The 17761-nt window shown below is 37.0% G+C and overlaps 5 protein-coding genes across 14 annotated transcripts; 4 read left to right on the forward strand and 1 right to left on the reverse strand.

Annotated features, from left to right (window-relative positions):
• The first annotated feature begins 1516 nt into the window (after positions 1-1516).
• LOC106639175 (heat shock protein 83) lies at positions 1517-4698 on the forward strand. Its single transcript, XM_014352652.2, has 2 exons — positions 1517-1645; positions 2283-4698. The coding sequence occupies exon 2, from the start codon at positions 2283-2285 to the stop codon at positions 4443-4445; it is 2163 nt and encodes a 720-aa protein (XP_014208138.1). The 5' UTR covers positions 1517-1645; the 3' UTR covers positions 4446-4698.
• Positions 4699-4969: 271 nt separating this feature from the next.
• Positions 4970-5763, forward strand: LOC106638672 (uncharacterized). The gene is made up of 4 exons (XM_014351966.3): positions 4970-5103; positions 5177-5231; positions 5332-5507; positions 5630-5763. Exons 1-4 carry the CDS (start codon positions 5083-5085, stop codon positions 5645-5647), a joined length of 270 nt encoding a protein of 89 aa, XP_014207452.2. The 5' UTR covers positions 4970-5082; the 3' UTR covers positions 5648-5763.
• A 615-nt stretch (positions 5764-6378) lies between these two features.
• RIC-3 (RIC3 acetylcholine receptor chaperone) lies at positions 6379-12018 on the forward strand. Of its 10 annotated transcripts, none has more exons than XM_089588596.1 (9): positions 6380-6547; positions 6683-6876; positions 7097-7459; positions 8124-8386; positions 8630-8834; positions 8946-9127; positions 10076-10233; positions 10331-10523; positions 10926-12018. In XM_089588596.1, coding segments are annotated over exons 1-9 (2334 nt in total). In that variant the 5' UTR covers positions 6380-6545; the 3' UTR covers positions 11700-12018. The 10 variants fall into 10 exon arrangements, with proteins under 10 accessions (XP_089444726.1, XP_089444722.1, XP_089444725.1 ...); XM_014353150.3 differs by having other exon boundaries at positions 6381-6547; positions 6644-6876; positions 8124-8458; XM_089588592.1 differs by having other exon boundaries at positions 6381-6547; positions 8124-8458.
• A 509-nt stretch (positions 12019-12527) lies between these two features.
• RpL18A (ribosomal protein L18A) lies at positions 12528-13749 on the forward strand. Its single transcript, XM_014353233.3, has 3 exons — positions 12528-12677; positions 13040-13219; positions 13291-13749. The coding sequence occupies exons 1-3, from the start codon at positions 12660-12662 to the stop codon at positions 13624-13626; spliced, it is 534 nt and encodes a 177-aa protein (XP_014208719.1). The 5' UTR covers positions 12528-12659; the 3' UTR covers positions 13627-13749.
• A 70-nt stretch (positions 13750-13819) lies between these two features.
• Positions 13820-17294, reverse strand: in (inturned planar cell polarity protein). Its single transcript, XM_014348828.2, has 10 exons — positions 17158-17294; positions 16478-17075; positions 16335-16409; positions 15993-16249; positions 15827-15916; positions 15392-15728; positions 14986-15320; positions 14597-14919; positions 14363-14529; positions 13820-14284 (listed from the first exon to the last, which is right to left on the reverse strand). Exons 1-10 carry the CDS (start codon positions 17292-17294, stop codon positions 13820-13822), a joined length of 2784 nt encoding a protein of 927 aa, XP_014204314.2.
• Between the last annotated feature and the right edge of the window lie 467 nt (positions 17295-17761).

Here is a 17761-nt window from a genome sequence, read left to right on the forward strand (position 1 = left end):
GTAAAATTTAAGTTAAACGATCATCAACTAAAAATTAATAAAACTAAACCAATGTGAATGAATAAATTAACGTTATAGATAAAAACTAAAATACCATTGTAGGTGAACAGTCAATAATCCATAGAACCAAAACTATTTTAATAGAAAATTAAAGTACTACTAAGCTTCAAACAAACATTATTCAAGTCTCCATTAAATGTAATGATTAGAAAATAGTATGAATTACACTTGAATATAACAATAATACGTACATAAAATCAGCTTGATCCAACCAATACATAATCCTGAATCAAAGATTTAAAAAATAATATCTATAATCTAGGGACAAAAAAAATTTTAGTTAAAAGTGTATACTTAATTGACGGACTGTTAAGCAAAGTTTTAAGCAAGCAATGTTGCGATAACTTAGAATTTTCTTGTGACATCAGTACTTACGACAATCGGTGGTCTTGGAAATCACGACTTTTCAACACATTTACATTTTTACTAAATTTTTTAGTAAATCTCTAAGTATGACGAACTGAAAGTAGTTTGTCATTTATTTGTTGCTATAGAGATAAGTGAACTTACAATCGAGCTTACAATTGTTTTTCAAATAATTTATATAATTTCTGTTGATAGCTCTATTACTTACATGAGGAACATTTGCGAAATTTCTAGTACAAACAATATACTACTTGAGCAAATAAATTTCGATAAAAGCTATTTAGTGAAACCACATCCTCTTACCTCCCGGCTCTTGAATATCTTTTCTTTTCTTTGCAGTTATACAGAATATGATAATTTACAAAAATACGTTTTTCACTTTTGCTCATGACCCAAATCATCCCGGAAGTGTATATTCAATTTATAATTTTTCAGTGTTATTATAAATGTCTCAAAAAATCATAAGAAACGAAAAATGTTACAAGTATGCATTGTTGCAGTTCAATAGTTAAAAATTAAAATATCATTTAAAAAAATTTATCCATTGTAAATATGCAACGTGATACATTATAATTGTAACACACATCAAATAATAATAATTTCTCTTGAAGAAAAATTTATGTAAAGGATAGATCTGCTGATTCATCTTTAATTAAAATAATTAGCATGTAGTTGTAAGTGAGTATAATATAGGTATACAAATATCACGAGAACGAGATACACCAATGGCTAGATAATTTTATATAATCCCGCGCGTTTTTGTGTCACCCACTACGTGGCTCAAAGCCATCGGCGCGCTTTTTAATTCGGTATCCAAATTTTCATGTCATTTATTGTTCGATGAAAAAAATTGATTTATCGTTCATTTTTAATTACTGATAATTTTTGTGTATCTGATTTATCTCTTTCATCGTCTTCCTGCATAATTTCTCCGTCATGTTCGAATTTTTTGAATCGTGGGAAACGGAAGTGATGAGAGCGCGTCAACGACCAAAAGTTCTGGAAGACTCGAGAACATTCTGGAAGTGTCGAGAAAACAGAAAAAGAACATTGCACTGCAGCGCCTCTATAAAAGCGGCTGTTTGGTAATTTGCCGTATTTGATCGACCACATTCCGCATTTGACTCTTGCAGAGCACAGATCGAGCGATTTTTCCGGCCTAGCACACGGCATCACCTGCATTTTATTGAAAAGTACTTCTTTTACGAATTCAATCAAGGTAAGATTTTATTTAATACTACCCACTTGCTAACCTCATTATAATAAATCCGCATGTCATCCAAATGTAAATAAAAAATTTCGAGGTTGGATCAAGTCTACACACGCATCGTTTGGCTAGGCGTCGCCGGGACTTTTTTTTATTTTTTATCAATAAAGTGTTACACGCTAATGATAATCATCAAATATTTCGAATAAAGAATCGAGTCGCTAATTACTTTGATTTTTGGTGTTAATTGCTTTTAAGCATCTCTTTTTCGTTTTTTTTTTTTTTTTATCTAAATCTCGTCTTTCATCCTGGCGTGTACGTCAACATTGTTGCGGTTTAGGATACAATTCGAGTGAAATATGCCTCAATTTGAAAAGTTATTAATTCCATCGGGCAATTTTTCAATTTAACGAGATCGAGGTATGTTCTCGAGCGGCATGCAGTTCATCATAACCATGTTAGCTTGAGACACGCGGTCTACATCACTTTCACAATCCAATGTATTTATCGGACTATAATAAATTATTTTGAAATTTGTGCATTGTGCACGAGTTTAAGCGTTATATGTTCGAATCATTGAATTTATGTGTTAGATACTAAAAATCGTAGTGTAGCGTGCATTTATTGATTGTGTACGTGTAATTTTCAGATGACTGAAACCATGGAAACTGTTGAGAATGCAGAGGTTGAGACTTTCGCTTTCCAAGCTGAAATCGCACAGTTGATGTCCCTCATCATCAACACTTTCTACTCCAACAAGGAAATCTTCCTCAGAGAATTGATCTCCAACTCTAGCGATGCTCTTGACAAAATTCGTTATGAATCTCTCACAGACCCAACCAAACTCGAATCCGGCAAAGATCTTCACATCAAGATTATCCCCAACAAGAATGACCGTACTCTCACGATAATTGACTCTGGAATTGGTATGACTAAAGCTGATTTGGTCAACAACCTCGGTACCATTGCTAAGTCTGGTACCAAGGCTTTCATGGAAGCTCTTCAGGCTGGTGCCGACATTTCCATGATTGGTCAGTTTGGTGTTGGTTTCTACTCAGCATACCTCGTTGCTGATAGAGTCGTTGTAGTTTCAAAGAGTAATGATGACGAACAATACATTTGGGAGTCCAGTGCTGGTGGATCTTTCACTGTACGTCAAGACACTGGAGAGCCAATTGGACGTGGTACCAAAATAGTTCTGTACATCAAAGAAGACCAGGCTGAGTACCTGGAAGAAAGTAAAATTAAGGAAATCGTCAAGAAGCACTCGCAGTTCATTGGCTACCCAATCAAGCTTGCTTGTCAGAAGGAACGTGAAAAGGAGTTGAGCGACGACGAGGAAGAAGAAGATGACAAAGAAAAGAAAGAAGATGACAAGCCAGAAGTCGAAGATGTTGGAGAGGATGAAGACGAAGACAAGCCCAAAGACGAAAAGAAAAAGAAAAAGAAGACTATCAAAGAAAAGTACGAGGAGGATGAAGAATTGAACAAAACTAAGCCTATATGGACCAGAAACTGCGATGACATCACTCAGGAGGAATATGGTGAATTCTACAAATCTCTTACCAACGACTGGGAAGATCATTTGGCTGTCAAGCACTTTTCTGTTGAGGGTCAGCTTGAATTCAAAGCCCTTCTCTTTATCCCAAGACGCATGCCATTCGATCTTTTTGAGAACAGGAAGAAAAAGAACAATATCAAGCTGTACGTCAGGCGTGTATTTATCATGGACAACTGCGAAGATCTGATCCCTGAATACTTGAACTTTACGAAAGGAGTCGTAGACAGTGAAGATCTTCCTCTTAACATTTCGCGAGAGATGTTACAACAAAACAAAATTCTGAAGGTTATCAGGAAAAATCTCGTCAAGAAATGCTTGGAGTTGTTCGAAGAGATTGCGGAAGACAAAGAAAATTTCAAAAAGTTCTATGAACAGTTCAGCAAGAACTTGAAACTTGGAATCCACGAAGACAGTGGAAACCGTAACAAGTTAGCGGACTTGCTCAGATACCAAACTTCAGCTTCTGGTGATGACACCTGCTCACTGAAGGAGTACGTCGGCAGGATGAAGGAGAACCAAAAACACATCTACTTCATTACCGGTGAAAGCAAGGATCAGGTTGCCAACAGCTCGTTTGTTGAGCGTGTCAAGAAACGTGGCTTTGAGGTCATCTACATGACTGAGCCCATTGATGAGTATGTCGTCCAGCAGCTCAAGGAATTCGATGGCAAACAGCTGGTTTCTGTTACCAAGGAAGGTCTTGAGCTCCCCGAAGACGAGGAAGAGAAGAAGAAACGCGAAGAGGACAAAGTCAAGTTCGAGAACCTCTGCAAAATCATGAAGAACATCCTGGACAACAAAGTAGAGAAGGTCGTTGTCTCCAACCGTCTAGTCGACTCGCCTTGCTGTATCGTCACGTCCCAATACGGCTGGACCGCAAACATGGAGAGGATCATGAAAGCACAGGCTCTCCGCGATACATCAACCATGGGCTACATGTCGGCCAAGAAGCATTTGGAAATTAATCCAGACCATCCAATCATTGATAATCTTCGTGAGAAAGCAGAGGCTGACAAGAATGATAAGGCTGTGAAGGATCTGGTCGTCCTCCTATTCGAGACTGCTCTCTTGTCGTCTGGCTTCAGCCTTGACGAACCACAGGTCCACGCTTCTCGTATCTACAGAATGATCAAGCTTGGTCTTGGTATTGACGAGGACGAACCTGTCGTCGAGGAATCGATAGCCACCGAAGATGCTCCTGTTGCGGAAGCTGCCGATGAGGAGACTTCTCGAATGGAAGAAGTCGATTAATTACATTAGTTGTTTTTTTTTTAAATATATTGTATGTAGTTAGTGCGCAAATGCAGGTAATGAAGCCACGTTTCATGTGGTTTTTGTCTTTCATGTGTTCATCATGACTTAAACATGTTTCTACGAAATTATCAACGTGAATAGGATTCTTTTCTAATTTCGACTGACTAATTTAACCATTCCTGTGTAAGACGAATCGTACACCAAATATGCTCTTAAATGTAAGGTTTGATAATAAAAAATATTTATCTTACATATTGATTGTTCTAAATTTAATTGTATACCCTAATCCCCCTAAATTTTCTTGAACTCTGCGATAACTTAAAGTAAAATTTGTTTGCAGTCATTATCTTGAAAAGCTTTTTTAACATTATGGTTAAATTGAAATTATTAATTATTTTTAATCAAAAAGAATAATGAGGTGTTCAAAATATAATTAATTGGTCCATTGGGTCGTCAGCGCGCCCTACAGTGGAGCCTGTTAAAGATTGGAGATAAGATGCCTTCTGCTACTTGTACATAACTGCGTCGGCACGCATTGTAAATTTCGGATGTAAACCATCACACTAATCTTAAATTTTGTAGTTTTACATGCCGTAAAATCAAAATATCAGTTCAAGTGCAGGACAGTATTAAAATGGCGAGCAAAGGATGGAAGGTAAATTATAAAATAATAAAATCTTCACATCGATTCGTACAAAGAACTAAAATTCAGCTATTTGGTTTTTTAGATTGTTCAGGCTCACGTGCCGCTGATAAGATTTCGAAAAGGCGGCAACATTAGAGGTAGATATTATAATCTTTACGAATTGTCATTAAAATATTTGGGAGTTTATTAAACATAAAAACGTAAAGTAAAATAACTGTTGGGGGTTGTGGTTATAAGATGTAGCGGGCGCAGGTCAGGTAGCGTCAGCTCCATCTGGTCCAGGGCCGGCGATATCCAAGCCCGCGGGCGCCACGGGCCCGAACGTCGTCGTACTGCCAACGATCGATGATTCTCAACTTCAACCCCGATTTCGAAGACGAATGATCGACTCCAAAGAAATCGAGTACATTAACGTGAGTACAGCCGGCGCCCCCCGTTTTTATATTTTACTTCATTATTTTTATTTATTCGTAGTTACGTAATTATAAAAATGACAGATGATATACACAATGTTCGAATGATGTTTTTGTTGCAGCGAGGAGGTCCCGAATAAGTCTGTTAATTCAAAATAAATGTTTAATTAAAGAAGAAATATTTACTTCGATGCTGTAAAATTAAGGGAAATTTAAGAAAAGTATAAGAAAGAACAATAAAACTACCACTGCTAAAGAAAAAAAAGTGAATCATCCAATCTGGTCTTTTGCCAACGGAACATGAGTTTCCTTGAACCCTCGTCCATCCACAGATCTCCTGCAAGGCTAACTTGCAAAAGTTGCGACACTACGTTCTTTATCAACAAGAGTTGAAGACATATGACACTTGCAGCGTAATATATAGAATGAGCGTATAGTACACACGTTAAGTTTGACATTGCCCATTGCCACGAGCGAGCTTGGTTGTATTTTTGGAGCTCAGACGCCTCTCTATATATACGTATTCTTACCCCTCAAAGCAAAATGAGCAAGGAAGAGCTAGCATAGTCAAAAATAGAGAGAAGCTGCGCTCTCCGTCCCTGCGAATATAAAATACCGTCTCGATTCATTGGCGCTTTTTTTATCACGCTTGTACTTATGATTAAATTGTCAAGCAGGCAATGTTTTATTAATTATCGTGTCCATCCATGCGACGGGCCTACCATGTCTTATATACACTCCTGCTGATTAGCGGGCATGAAGAGAATAAATAAACACAGTAAGAGCAGACGACACATGCATTTGCACGCGCGGCGCGCGGCCCCCCCTGCCCATCCCCCTGCGTTGTCTTACAACGTCCAGCTTTTGCGTCATTTTCGCGTCGCAGTTTCCAACTTTTAGTACACACGGAACAGAGTTCGCGGGAGGGTGCGCGCGTGTGTGCTTTTAGCGACGTTACGGGCAGACCCTACCCAGGTCGCCGAGCTCTAGCTTCCCCGATGAAGCTACAGCTGCAGCCACTGCCCTGACGATAATTCAATGTACGTAGACTTTTCCTTCGAAATATCTATTTTACATAAGTAAACAAAAGCCTGCACACGAGCGATGAATGACCTTAGCCTTTTTTTTCTTTCAAGTATACACATTTTTTTTTTTTAAATAATTCATCCGACAAGGTTTTTGGAAAAAGCTGGAGGAGGATCAGATCAAACAAAAATGGTCACGACGACGCACGATAACGCCTTCGGGCCCAGAAAAACGGTGGTCATACTCGCAGTCGTCGCGGGCTGCTTTGCCGTGCTCTGGCCCAAAATTTTCTACCCGATGCTCATAGCCTCGTACGCACCGCCACCCAGTGCGGATAGCACCGGTAAGTACCCTTGAGGTCGATACGTACAACAACAACCTACATATCGTGCGGATTAAGTACGCGACCGAATTCACCGATTCACTCATCACCTTCTCGTATAGGCTTCCCCGAAACCTTCTGTTTCATATCACAAACCTCTAGCAGCTTGATTTATATAAGAACAATTGTGTCTTTTCCATTCAAACTCAAAGTCAAGCGACTATCTTTATGATACGTATAGGCTGCTGCGACGTGATATTCGAAAGCGACGTGACCGCCGTTGACATAATGCAGGAGCTCTGCCACAACATAATAAGACACCATCAGGTTGATCCCCGGGTACGGGATGCCATTGAGACGAGCAAATTCAACAAGCTAAGCCCGTCGAGCGCGAGCTTGTGCCGAGAGGAGGTGCTCGCCAGGTGCGGCATTGACTTGTCCTCGTTTCTGGCCGAGAAAGAGAGACTGAAAAAGTCATACAAACAGGTCTTGGAGGAGATCAGGGGCTTTAATGGCTCTTTCTGCCTGAAAATGCAATTTGGCGTGCCGTTGTCGCGATTGGGCACGCCCCATCTCATTAGATATCACATACTGATGCCGCACAGTAAGATTCGAGTTTTGAGTTTTGATGATGATAATTAAAAAAAAGCATATAAAAACTGCGTTGACGGTTCTCAGTGTGCGCGTGTGAAGTTTGCTAACCGATATTTTGGCATTCGTATACCTTATACCCGTGGCTGCTCCTACCTTACTTTTGGATACCTACATTTAACTGTTTTTATATATAACTGTCCAACTAATACCCCTAAAAACACTGTCTCATCTCAACTAAATGCTTCTTAATAAGATATTTAATATATTAAAAGATAATTGGATGGCATTTTGGAGTTTTAATGACTAATTATCGTTTAACAAGAATATTTTGATGTTGGAGCAACAGATAAGCCATTCTCGATCAGTCTGCTCTTGTGCATGCATTATTATATGAAGAAAGTAGTCTTGAGGCATCCATTTGATGATTGGCTTGTTGCCAAATTCAAAAACATAATATTTGGCAAGCACAAGTTTTAAAAGCTCTGTCATGGTTTGAAATACATTCTCCAATATTCTCTCAGAAAAACAAACTAACAACTTTTTTTTTTTTTTTTCATAAAAACACCAAAAATAAAAAAAAAAAATTATGATTATTTTCTTGCTTTATGTAATATTAATACTACACTAATGACATCACAGTCGCAATATATTTATACTACTTCTCTCGATAACAGGTACTATAAAACAGGAGAGAGCAACACCTCCACATGCCGGAAATTATCACCCTGCTCTCAGAGAACGTGGTAGAGCCATTCCATCATCCCATATTGTACCCAACATCCAAGACAGACCTGACCACGTACAACCCATGAAAATGAGGCCGCCTATGGGCGCCGGCCATATGGTGTCAACCCCTAAAGGCAATGGCTCAATGGGAATTCTCATGCCACTTTACACTGTTGGCATTGTTATCTTTTTTATCTATACAATATCAAAGGTACTTATGGGAATCATCATGCCCCTTTATACGATCGGAAATGTTGTATCTTTACTCTATAAAGTTCTCCAGGTATTTAGATTTTGCCACTTTGGTTTGATTTTCTCCTAACAAATTTTCTTGTTTTTTTTTTTTTTTTCTGTTATTAACATGGATTGACATTTTTTTTTTTTCTTTGGCTGTTTTGATTTTTTCTTGAGAAATTTTTTTTTCCCAGTACTAATAATTTACAACGATTTTTAGCTCCTCAGAAAATCATCGGATAGTGAAATATTGCGACGGGAGTATTCAACAGACGCAGCCGAAAGAGAGTACCAAAAATTGGTTTTCAATCCCGAAATTTTTGCCTCAGCTGTAACTGCATCCAGTAAAGCACACTGTGAGAAAAAAGAACAGAGACCTGATACCCCGGAGGAACCGGTGCCTTCTATGGAAGAATTAAAAGAACGTAAGTTTCACATTTATATAATATTAATAATCGCGTAAACTTGACGTTAATGTTAACGGGAAGAGAAAAATTATTGATATTGCCATTCATACTCCAATTACGACTGTAAAGCCTTACATGAATATTGTACATGCTGCTCTCTGGGGATGAAAGAAGCAGCTGGAGATATAGAAATAGACCAGCTGAGGCGGCGTTTGGTAGAAACGGAAGCGGCTATGGAGCGTATCGTTGCTCAAATGAGCAACTTGTCGCGTTCTGTTGTGAATTGTTCAACCCCCACACCAGAATCCAAGGTTTTCACTATCAATTTTTGAAGCAAGCCCTTTTTTTGTATAATTCGTTTTTTTTTTTTTTTTTGTAATATTTAATGTAATCTTATTCTCTTTCGTTTATGTAACTCGATAATTCAACTGCACGATGTTTTTGCGCACGATTATAGCTTATTTTTTGCATCATTTATCAAATGTACCTACAGATTCATAGAGTTTATTTTTTTATGCTACACTGCCAAATATTATTTTTTTAACAGATGACCTACACTTATAGTTGTTGCGTACAGATATATATTTTTGTAATATTTAGAATTTAAATACATACAATTATGTTGCTGTGGAGATACAATAAAATATACTATTAGATATTATTGTTACCTTCATTTTGCTCAATTACTTCTTTGTTAATGCATCATGTATTTTTAATTTTTACGTTATCCAAGAAAAAAAAAAACAGGTAGGTGTACTTATAATAAGTGTAAATATTAATTAGTTTAGATAGCTCGGATTGGAGGTATTGGCAATTGAAGTATTCGTAATTTAAGTTATATAATTTTTTATTTTTTCAACAAGTAGATCAAACTTCAAAGTCTAATGGTCTGGCAGCAAAGGTCAGCCCCAATTTAAAGGTATTTTCCTATCACTGGAGAGTGTTGCTCTCTTTTTTGGAAAATAACCATTAGTTTGCTGCTGTTTTAGGCTAAAATAAAAAAATTTTTCCTTTCTCCATAACTGACCACCAGTATTGTACTTTTATTTGAAGAAAAAAAAATTTTTTTTGCTTATTTGAGACTTGGCAATATTATGCTAAATCATATAATTTCGTTAATGTTTTTGTCTTTCAAAGTTTACAGCTTCTTCCTAACTTGGCATGCTTATGCGAATTATTGTTACGAATTTGTAGTTGTCATTTTTTGTATAATAAATATTTTAATAACACATAAACTCTAATACAATTTTCATCATTAGGAATCAAGCATTTCTGAAGAAACTCCTGATCATGTTGACAAGGAGCTTGAAGAGTTACACGAAACGCCAACAGTAAGAGTTGTAAATATGGAGATGACTGCATCATGCGAAGGAGGTAGACGTAGTCGCCCATCAACACCTATTTTGGTACCTCAATGGTAAATAACTTTTGAGATGTATCAATCTTTATTAAAAAAAAAAAAAAAAAAAAAAAAAAAAATGTAATTACGTATTAAGACAAATAACATTTTTCAGTCCAACTGAGGACAGGGAGAAAACTCCTCCAATCTCAATTTACCTGGAAGGAGCCCTTCCCCCCCAGTGTGAGCTGCTAGTAACAGACTCAAAAACACAGGAGATCCTGGAAGAAGATGAGAACGTGGAAGTTCCAGTTGTTCTGTCCGGCAAAATGACACTTTCCCTCATCAGCCTTGACCAGGTAGCAGCTGTAAGAAAATATTAAAAAATAACCATCAGAATCAAATGAAACTACGGAATCTTTTTTTATTTGGTGATTCTTTCATTTATATAATTTTTCTGGTTTTGCATTGAACAAAATAAGGGTTGATGACATTAACCCCAGCTAACTTTCCCATTAATTATGATAATGATAACATCAGAAATGCAATTGAATAATCCAGTAACACCAAGCTTTCATTACTGCATAGTGATGTACTAACAACTAATTCAATTTTGACTAGATAAATAAAAAATGAACGTTATTATTTTTCATTCGAATTCTATTTGGCGAATTTCATTTTATTTTATTTAAACTTCAATTTGAGTTTTTCATTCTCATGCATGACCAGTTAAGATATGAATGTCTAATGTTTTTATAATTTTAATATAGGAATCCCCACAAGATGATCAGTTTGAAAGTACTGCTACACGCAAAGTAACGTCGAGTAAACAAGAAAATTCACTAGTTGATGTACATAAAAAAAGATTAGAAAAATCAGACGATAAACATCAGGAAGCAAAGGATAGTTATGAAAGTGGTAGCGACGAAAGCGAAGAAATCAGTGATTATGATAATTTGGATAGTAATACTGATCTACTTAATAATCAGAAATCAATTGTTAAAAAATTTATAGAATCCGAAAAATTGTCTAGTAAAAATTCAGTCAGCAACTCTGATGAAGAAGATTCTGAAACTGATGATTACAGACAAGATTATGAACGTAACGTAGCGCTCCTCAAAACGATACAAAGAGAAAAAAATCGTCGATTGGAACGAATGAAGGACAATAACGACAGTGAGGAAGAAAATGAAGACGAAGAAGATGAGGAAGAAGAGGAGTTTGACGATGAGGAAAATGAGTTTGAGGAGGAGGAAGAGGAAGAGGATGATGACGTATTTGAAGAAGAACAAGTAGAAGAAGTAGAAACACAAGAAGAATATGAGGAAGATGGAGATGAACTAGAAGACGAAGTATCAGAAGAAGAAGACGAAGAATTTGAAGAAGAGGAGGATGAGGAGGAAGAAGAAGAAGAGGACGAAGGGGAAGAAGAAGAAGATGAAGAGGTAGAAGAAGAAGAAACTGATGACAAAGAAACGATGAAAAAATCTCAAGAAATAAAAATCGAGCACAGTAAAAATGCCACTAGTTTTAAAAATAAATAGGAAAATCTAGTTAAAGTTGAAAGAATTAACGTTTATACGCAAATTACGATAGAAAATTTATAAAAGCGTTTTTTACCAAATCATATTCGAACATAAATCTATGTGAACTAGAACTTTTTTGCATTTTTTCGGTAAACAGTTCTACAGTGTTCTTTTTTTTTCAATTATCATGGGTGTGCATGTTGTTGATAATATGTAGATAATTTTGTATGCTAGAAATAAATTGATCAACTGTGAAAGTCTGTACGAATTTGATTAAACTAAAAAGTATGCTATTCTTGTAATTTTTAAAAAAGCAATAAACTTGGTGCCATTAAAATATTGTTTTCAAAAAATTATGTAATTACTTCGATATACATCAAGTTTGAATATTTTTTTTCACCTCTTAAGTAAAACACTTTATTCTGCCTTGTATGTTGGTTGAGTATCATAGTATTATTAATTTGCATTAGTGAATTCTTCCATTGAAATACACAGCCAATTCCTGTCTTGAGTGGAAATTTGTTTTTGAATATTGTTTTATTGATAGTAAGTACAGTACATGGTACAGTATGAGTATAAATTAAACTAAAGTTGTAAAAAAAACTTGGTTTGAATTATTTTGTCCTCACGTATTTGAACTGATTTTTTTTTAAATTTTTTAATGCTTTTAATTATTAACGTTATACGGTTTTTTGAATATAATTTATGCGTATACATATTTTTTTGTTGGAGGTGTTTTTAATGTTTTTATATGGGTGATACAGATAAGGTAGGTATCATGCTTATCGATACTAAATACTGACGTTTCACGTTTGCCCTCTCTCTCTCTCACTTCACTTCGTCCACTTGCTACTTGCTACAACACGCGTTTTGTCAATTTTTTCTCGGTTCTTGGGGTGAATTTAATTAAGTATTGTGGTGATTCTCGTTCAACTGTATTAGTAGGGGTTATTGTTTAATTTCATTACTCACAAAACCATGAAAGCTAAGGGAGAAGTAAGTCAATTTTCGTTTTAGTCTACTAATATTTAGCGTTTCAATATACATAACATTCTCTTTAACAAAGTTTACTTAGGTTATTTAATCATTATTTCGATAATTAATCTTAATCTAGTCAAGATACAAGGCGATTTATTTTATGTTGTACTATCTATACTACTTATATGATTACAAACATTTTAAACAATAATTGCTAATCTGACAAATAAAAATTAACGTTTCACTAAATCGGTTTCCAACAGTCTGTATATAATCAGAATATAGCTTTTTGGATGGCTAAGAAAAGTTTATCTCAGAAAAATAAAATTGAAAAATTTGTAACAGACAAATCATAAAAAATGAATTTCTTTTTGTTATAGTTGAAAGAATATGAGGTCATTGGGCGTAAATTGCCCACAGAGAAGATTAAGCACACACCTCTCTACAAAATGAGGATTTTTGCTCCAGATCCCATAGTTGCCAAGTCAAGATTTTGGTATTTCTTGCGTCAACTCAAGAAATTTAAAAAATCCACGGGAGAAATTGTATCCATGAAACAGGTAAAACCCAAAAAAATGTCATTGACGTCCGTTTTTAAATTAATATAACTCAATTTGTATCATATTTTTAGGTCCCTGAAAAGTCTCCCTTGAAAATCAAAAACTTTGGTATCTGGTTGAGATACGATTCCAGGTCAGGCACCCATAACATGTACAGAGAATACAGAGATTTGACTGTTGGTGGAGCTGTTACTCAGTGCTACAGGGATATGGGAGCTCGCCATCGTGCCAGGGCTCACGCCATACAGATAATTAAGGTAGAGGTCGTCAAGGCCAAAGACTGTAAAAGGCCAAATGTCAAACAATTCCACAACTCTACAATCAAATTCCCCTTGCCCAAGAGAATCGCACACCGTAATAGAATGCCCTTGTTCAGTGTTCGCAAGCCAAGGACTTACTTCCTCTAAGTTTTGATACATTGATATTTCATACTGTTGTAATATCTTGACAAAAAAACAAAAAAAAAAAACTTATTATTTTTTATTATGATTGAGTATTCAGTATTAAATTACAAAAAAAATTTTTAATTTGGTATGAGATATTTATTTTTCATGTAATAAATCTTAATAATTTTTCACAAACATAACAAACTTAGATTAATTAAAAGCGAAGAGATTGCAGTCTAAATGCTAATTCAATTAAATTTTGAGGTGTACAGTCTTGATAACATATATACAATTCCTTAGGTCTTGGAGTATTATATAATCTACCAACTATCCAATAAGTACAACTTTCCCATTCAAATAGAATTCCATGTTCTTTTATTGCAATCAAACTTTTATTTATCACAGACTTGCCTGCATCATGGCTTAGTAGTTTTTTATATCGTTTAGTATCACTCAAAAGTTTGTGAATTTTTTGACTATAAATATTTAAATTTGATACAAATTCACTGTCTAACTGACTCAGTCTTGATGATATTAAAACACCTTCGAATAAATCTATATGTACATAGTAGAGAAGAGAATTCCTGTCTCCTGTTGTTATGACTTTTGGAATTATATATTCTGCTTGATTCAACAAATTTTCTCGGATATTACTAATGTCAGAGATTGCTTGATTATTCTAAAAAAAAAAAAAAAGGAAGCCTTACATTAATATCATTATTGAGAAAAATATTGAAATTCTCAATTTTTGTAATACTTCTAAATCTGAATCGCTGTCATCAGAAAACTGTGTCTTTGCTGTGATGTTTGCTTTTTCTCTGGTAGCTCTTCTGCCCAATATTGGTGCAGCCTGGTCACTCATTTCACTGACTTGGCTCAGAGAATCCTGGCTTGGTGAATCTCTTGAAGTTTCGAAAGGATACACTAAAAAGAATCGAGTGTAAATATGTGAATTTACAAATTCTTTTTAAAAAACGTGCTTCAAAAGTACCGGGACTGTCGAATCGCGATTCGTCGCAAGTTTTTGTTTTCCCGATATTTGAAATTTCGTGCGCTGATTTCGCGACAGAACTAGATGTCACAATGCTGGAAGACTTTGACTGGTTTGTTTTTATAAGACCAACAAGATTGTCAGCAATACTCGAGGGTATCTTTAAGAATGATGATTCTTTTTGAGGAATCATCAATTCTGGCTTAGCATTCGCGTTAATCCATTTTTCTGCTAACATTGGGATGCCTATTTTCCTTATGTGCTTGAGGGTGTCCTGAGCCTCTTCGACGTAAAATATATCTGGGCCCGAATTTTCTTCAAGCCTGAAATTTAAACAAACGTCAAAAGTTATTTTTTTCGTAGATTTTTAATGACAAGAAATAACTTACACTGCCGTGCAGCCTCCCGACTCCAAAATAACTGCCAACAAATCGTGACCATACCCTACAATTAACAAAAACCACTTGTCTGTCAATGGATAAACGTTTTCTTCTTCCCACATTAATTTTCTATTTACACACGATGCAGGGTATATTCTTTTCCACAACACCAGAGATTTCACTTGTTCCCTGTTCATCAAGTTAATTAAACCGTGTCTTCTTAAAAATGAATGCACTTGTGTTAAATCTTCGGTTGGCAAATGAGATCCAAGTAAATATCTTCTGTGATACAAACAGCTTCCTAAAATCGTGTACAATCTCTGGCACTCTAGTGGATCTTGATTCTGCGTAAATAGAAAATGATTTTCAACGATTTAACCGACATTGCGTAAAAAGTGACGGAAATGAAAATTACCCAGTCTCTGTAATCCATGGCTTCCATTTCGCTCAGAGCTGCGTCAATTTGTATTTGAGCGTCCCTTGGTAAATTCACCGATTCAACAGCCGGTAGTAAAAAACTAAAATCACACTGCTTTATCTCATCAGTATTCGTACTACTTTTTATACTTTCCAAATTAAGTTTATTAGCCGCCGTTTTGTTTTTGCAAAGACGCGAAAACAAGAGGTAAAAAAAGTGATCCAAATGGAAGTGGTTTTCTTCGCCCGCAAAACACGTCGAAATGTTTTCATTGGTAAAATTTAAGCAGCAAACTACGTCTGCGGCAAGTTCTATGGCTTCTTCTTTACTGCAACTATTGAGAAAAAAAGAAAAAAAAAAAAAAAAAAAAAAAAAAAAGAAAAAAAGCTTAAGTACAATAGACTGTATTTTGTTAACAATAATATTCCTTACCATTTTTCCGGGAAGGATAAAAGAAGTAACTCTTCTTTGTGAAGAAAGTAAATAACGTGTGCCAATCCACTCGGAGTTTTAACAGTTGTACTAAAAACCAAGAGCTTGTGGTAATTATCCGCGAAAAAGAATGGAAAATATCTCACTTTGTTATTCGTTTTCTCACCTAACGGGCTGAGGCCCAATGATTTCCGGTAACAAATGATTCAAAGTTATGTACGCCCCTTTCGTAAGCGAGAGAAAAGATTGCGCGCCCCTAATTTTGGATTTGGGAAAGGAATACACCACACCCTGCATGTCCGATTCACCTTCCGAAAACTCCGACACTTTGACGCAAATGACGCCCAGGGGCTCTTTGATCAGCGAATCCATCAGTATTTTACTTTCCTCCTTATCAACTAGTTTTCTCGCCAGCAACGATTGCTTCAAAAAACAATAAATAACACGATTCATCGACAAAAATCAAAGTCGTGGTAAAAAAAAATAAAGGCACTGCGGGTGAACTCACGTTTGGACATCTGACGGTAGGCGACAAACTTTTGTAATTCCCTTCGCAACCGTTCCTCTGAAACTGGCAAATCACCTGAAACAAAGACCAACATGTAAACACAAAAAAAAAAAAAATCGGCTCGTCGACCGGCAGCGTCTTACACTCGTCGGAGCAACAAACGCCGAAAGCACCGCGTCCAGGGTGTGGCAATTGACTTCCTTGGAATTAACAGACTGCAGCCAGTCCCCAGCTCTGATGTCCTTGAGGGCCTCGCCGTCTGGCACGAAGCCCGCGACGAGCACCTTCGACTTGTCCGAGCCTATCCTCGGAACGATCCCCAAATAAGCCTCGCAAATGGTCGCGCGCCTCCCGAGCTTGTGCCGCTTCTCCGGATCCACCCAAACGCTCACCGCGTACTTTTCACCCCCGCTGAAGTCGTCCGGCGCCGCCGACTGTCTCTCCCGGTTGATTTTACTGATGGACTCGTGGTTCCGCTTGAGCTCCGAGGCCAAACCGCTCAGCCTGACGCTGTGCCTGTAGCTTTCCTTGCGCTTGATCAGCCGCAGGAGTTTTCCTGCTCTCGTGCTCCGGCGACGCGTCAGTTCACACCCGGCCGAGTCGTTCAGCTGCAGGTTGCTGGCATCATCGGTCGTTGTTGCTTTGCTGTCGCTCTGGCCGTTGCCCGAGGACTCGATTATCGATTCTATGTAAAACACCTCGCCCGCGGCGCTCACCTCCGACTCCCACTCGATGGCTGAACTGTGGAACAAAATTTAATAACAAATTGAGGATTTTTTTTTTTTTTTTTCATTCGGTTCTTTTAAACCCATCATCGGCTCACCCGGAACTGTTTGAGTAGTAGGACCCAGAACTGGAACCACTGTCGCTGGCCCAGCACTCGTGTTCCTCGTCGACCACGGGATTACCTTTGTCGTAGCCGTAAGCGTGATCGTCGTTTTTTTCTTTCGAGCTGCTCATTTTGTCGTGGTTGCTATTTTAATTTGTTTATAGGCATCACTTTACCGCCACTACAAAGGGACTAAAAAAACAGCAACAAAATAAGTAGATAACGAAAGCCACTCGATAGTCATCCTTTTTTTTTTTCTTTTTTTTTTCTTTCTTTGCAATGGAAGTTCTAGTGAAAAATAGACGCGATCGGTTTCGAGAAAACAACGAGAGTCGCGATTTTTTATGAAAACACTATTGGTAGGTTTTTTTTCTTTTATAACTGAACATTTTTGTACACGCTTGAGAGAGGGTTGAGCGTCGCCATTGGCGTGAGAAAAGGTGAACAGGAGACGGTTCACAGGTGATAGTATTGTGCTGCGGAGGAAGACAAGGTAGTAGAGCGAGTATCAAGGGAAGGGGGGAACCGGTCAAGCATAATTGCGGCATACCTGCATCACGCGTTCCAATGTGTATATGTGATATGCGTTCTCATGGCG

Source organism: Copidosoma floridanum, unplaced genomic scaffold (assembly GCF_036245765.1).
Source record: "Copidosoma floridanum isolate Cflo_tuat_1 unplaced genomic scaffold, Cflo_Japanese_pri ptg000007l, whole genome shotgun sequence".
Lineage (NCBI taxonomy): Eukaryota > Metazoa > Arthropoda > Insecta > Hymenoptera > Encyrtidae > Copidosoma > Copidosoma floridanum.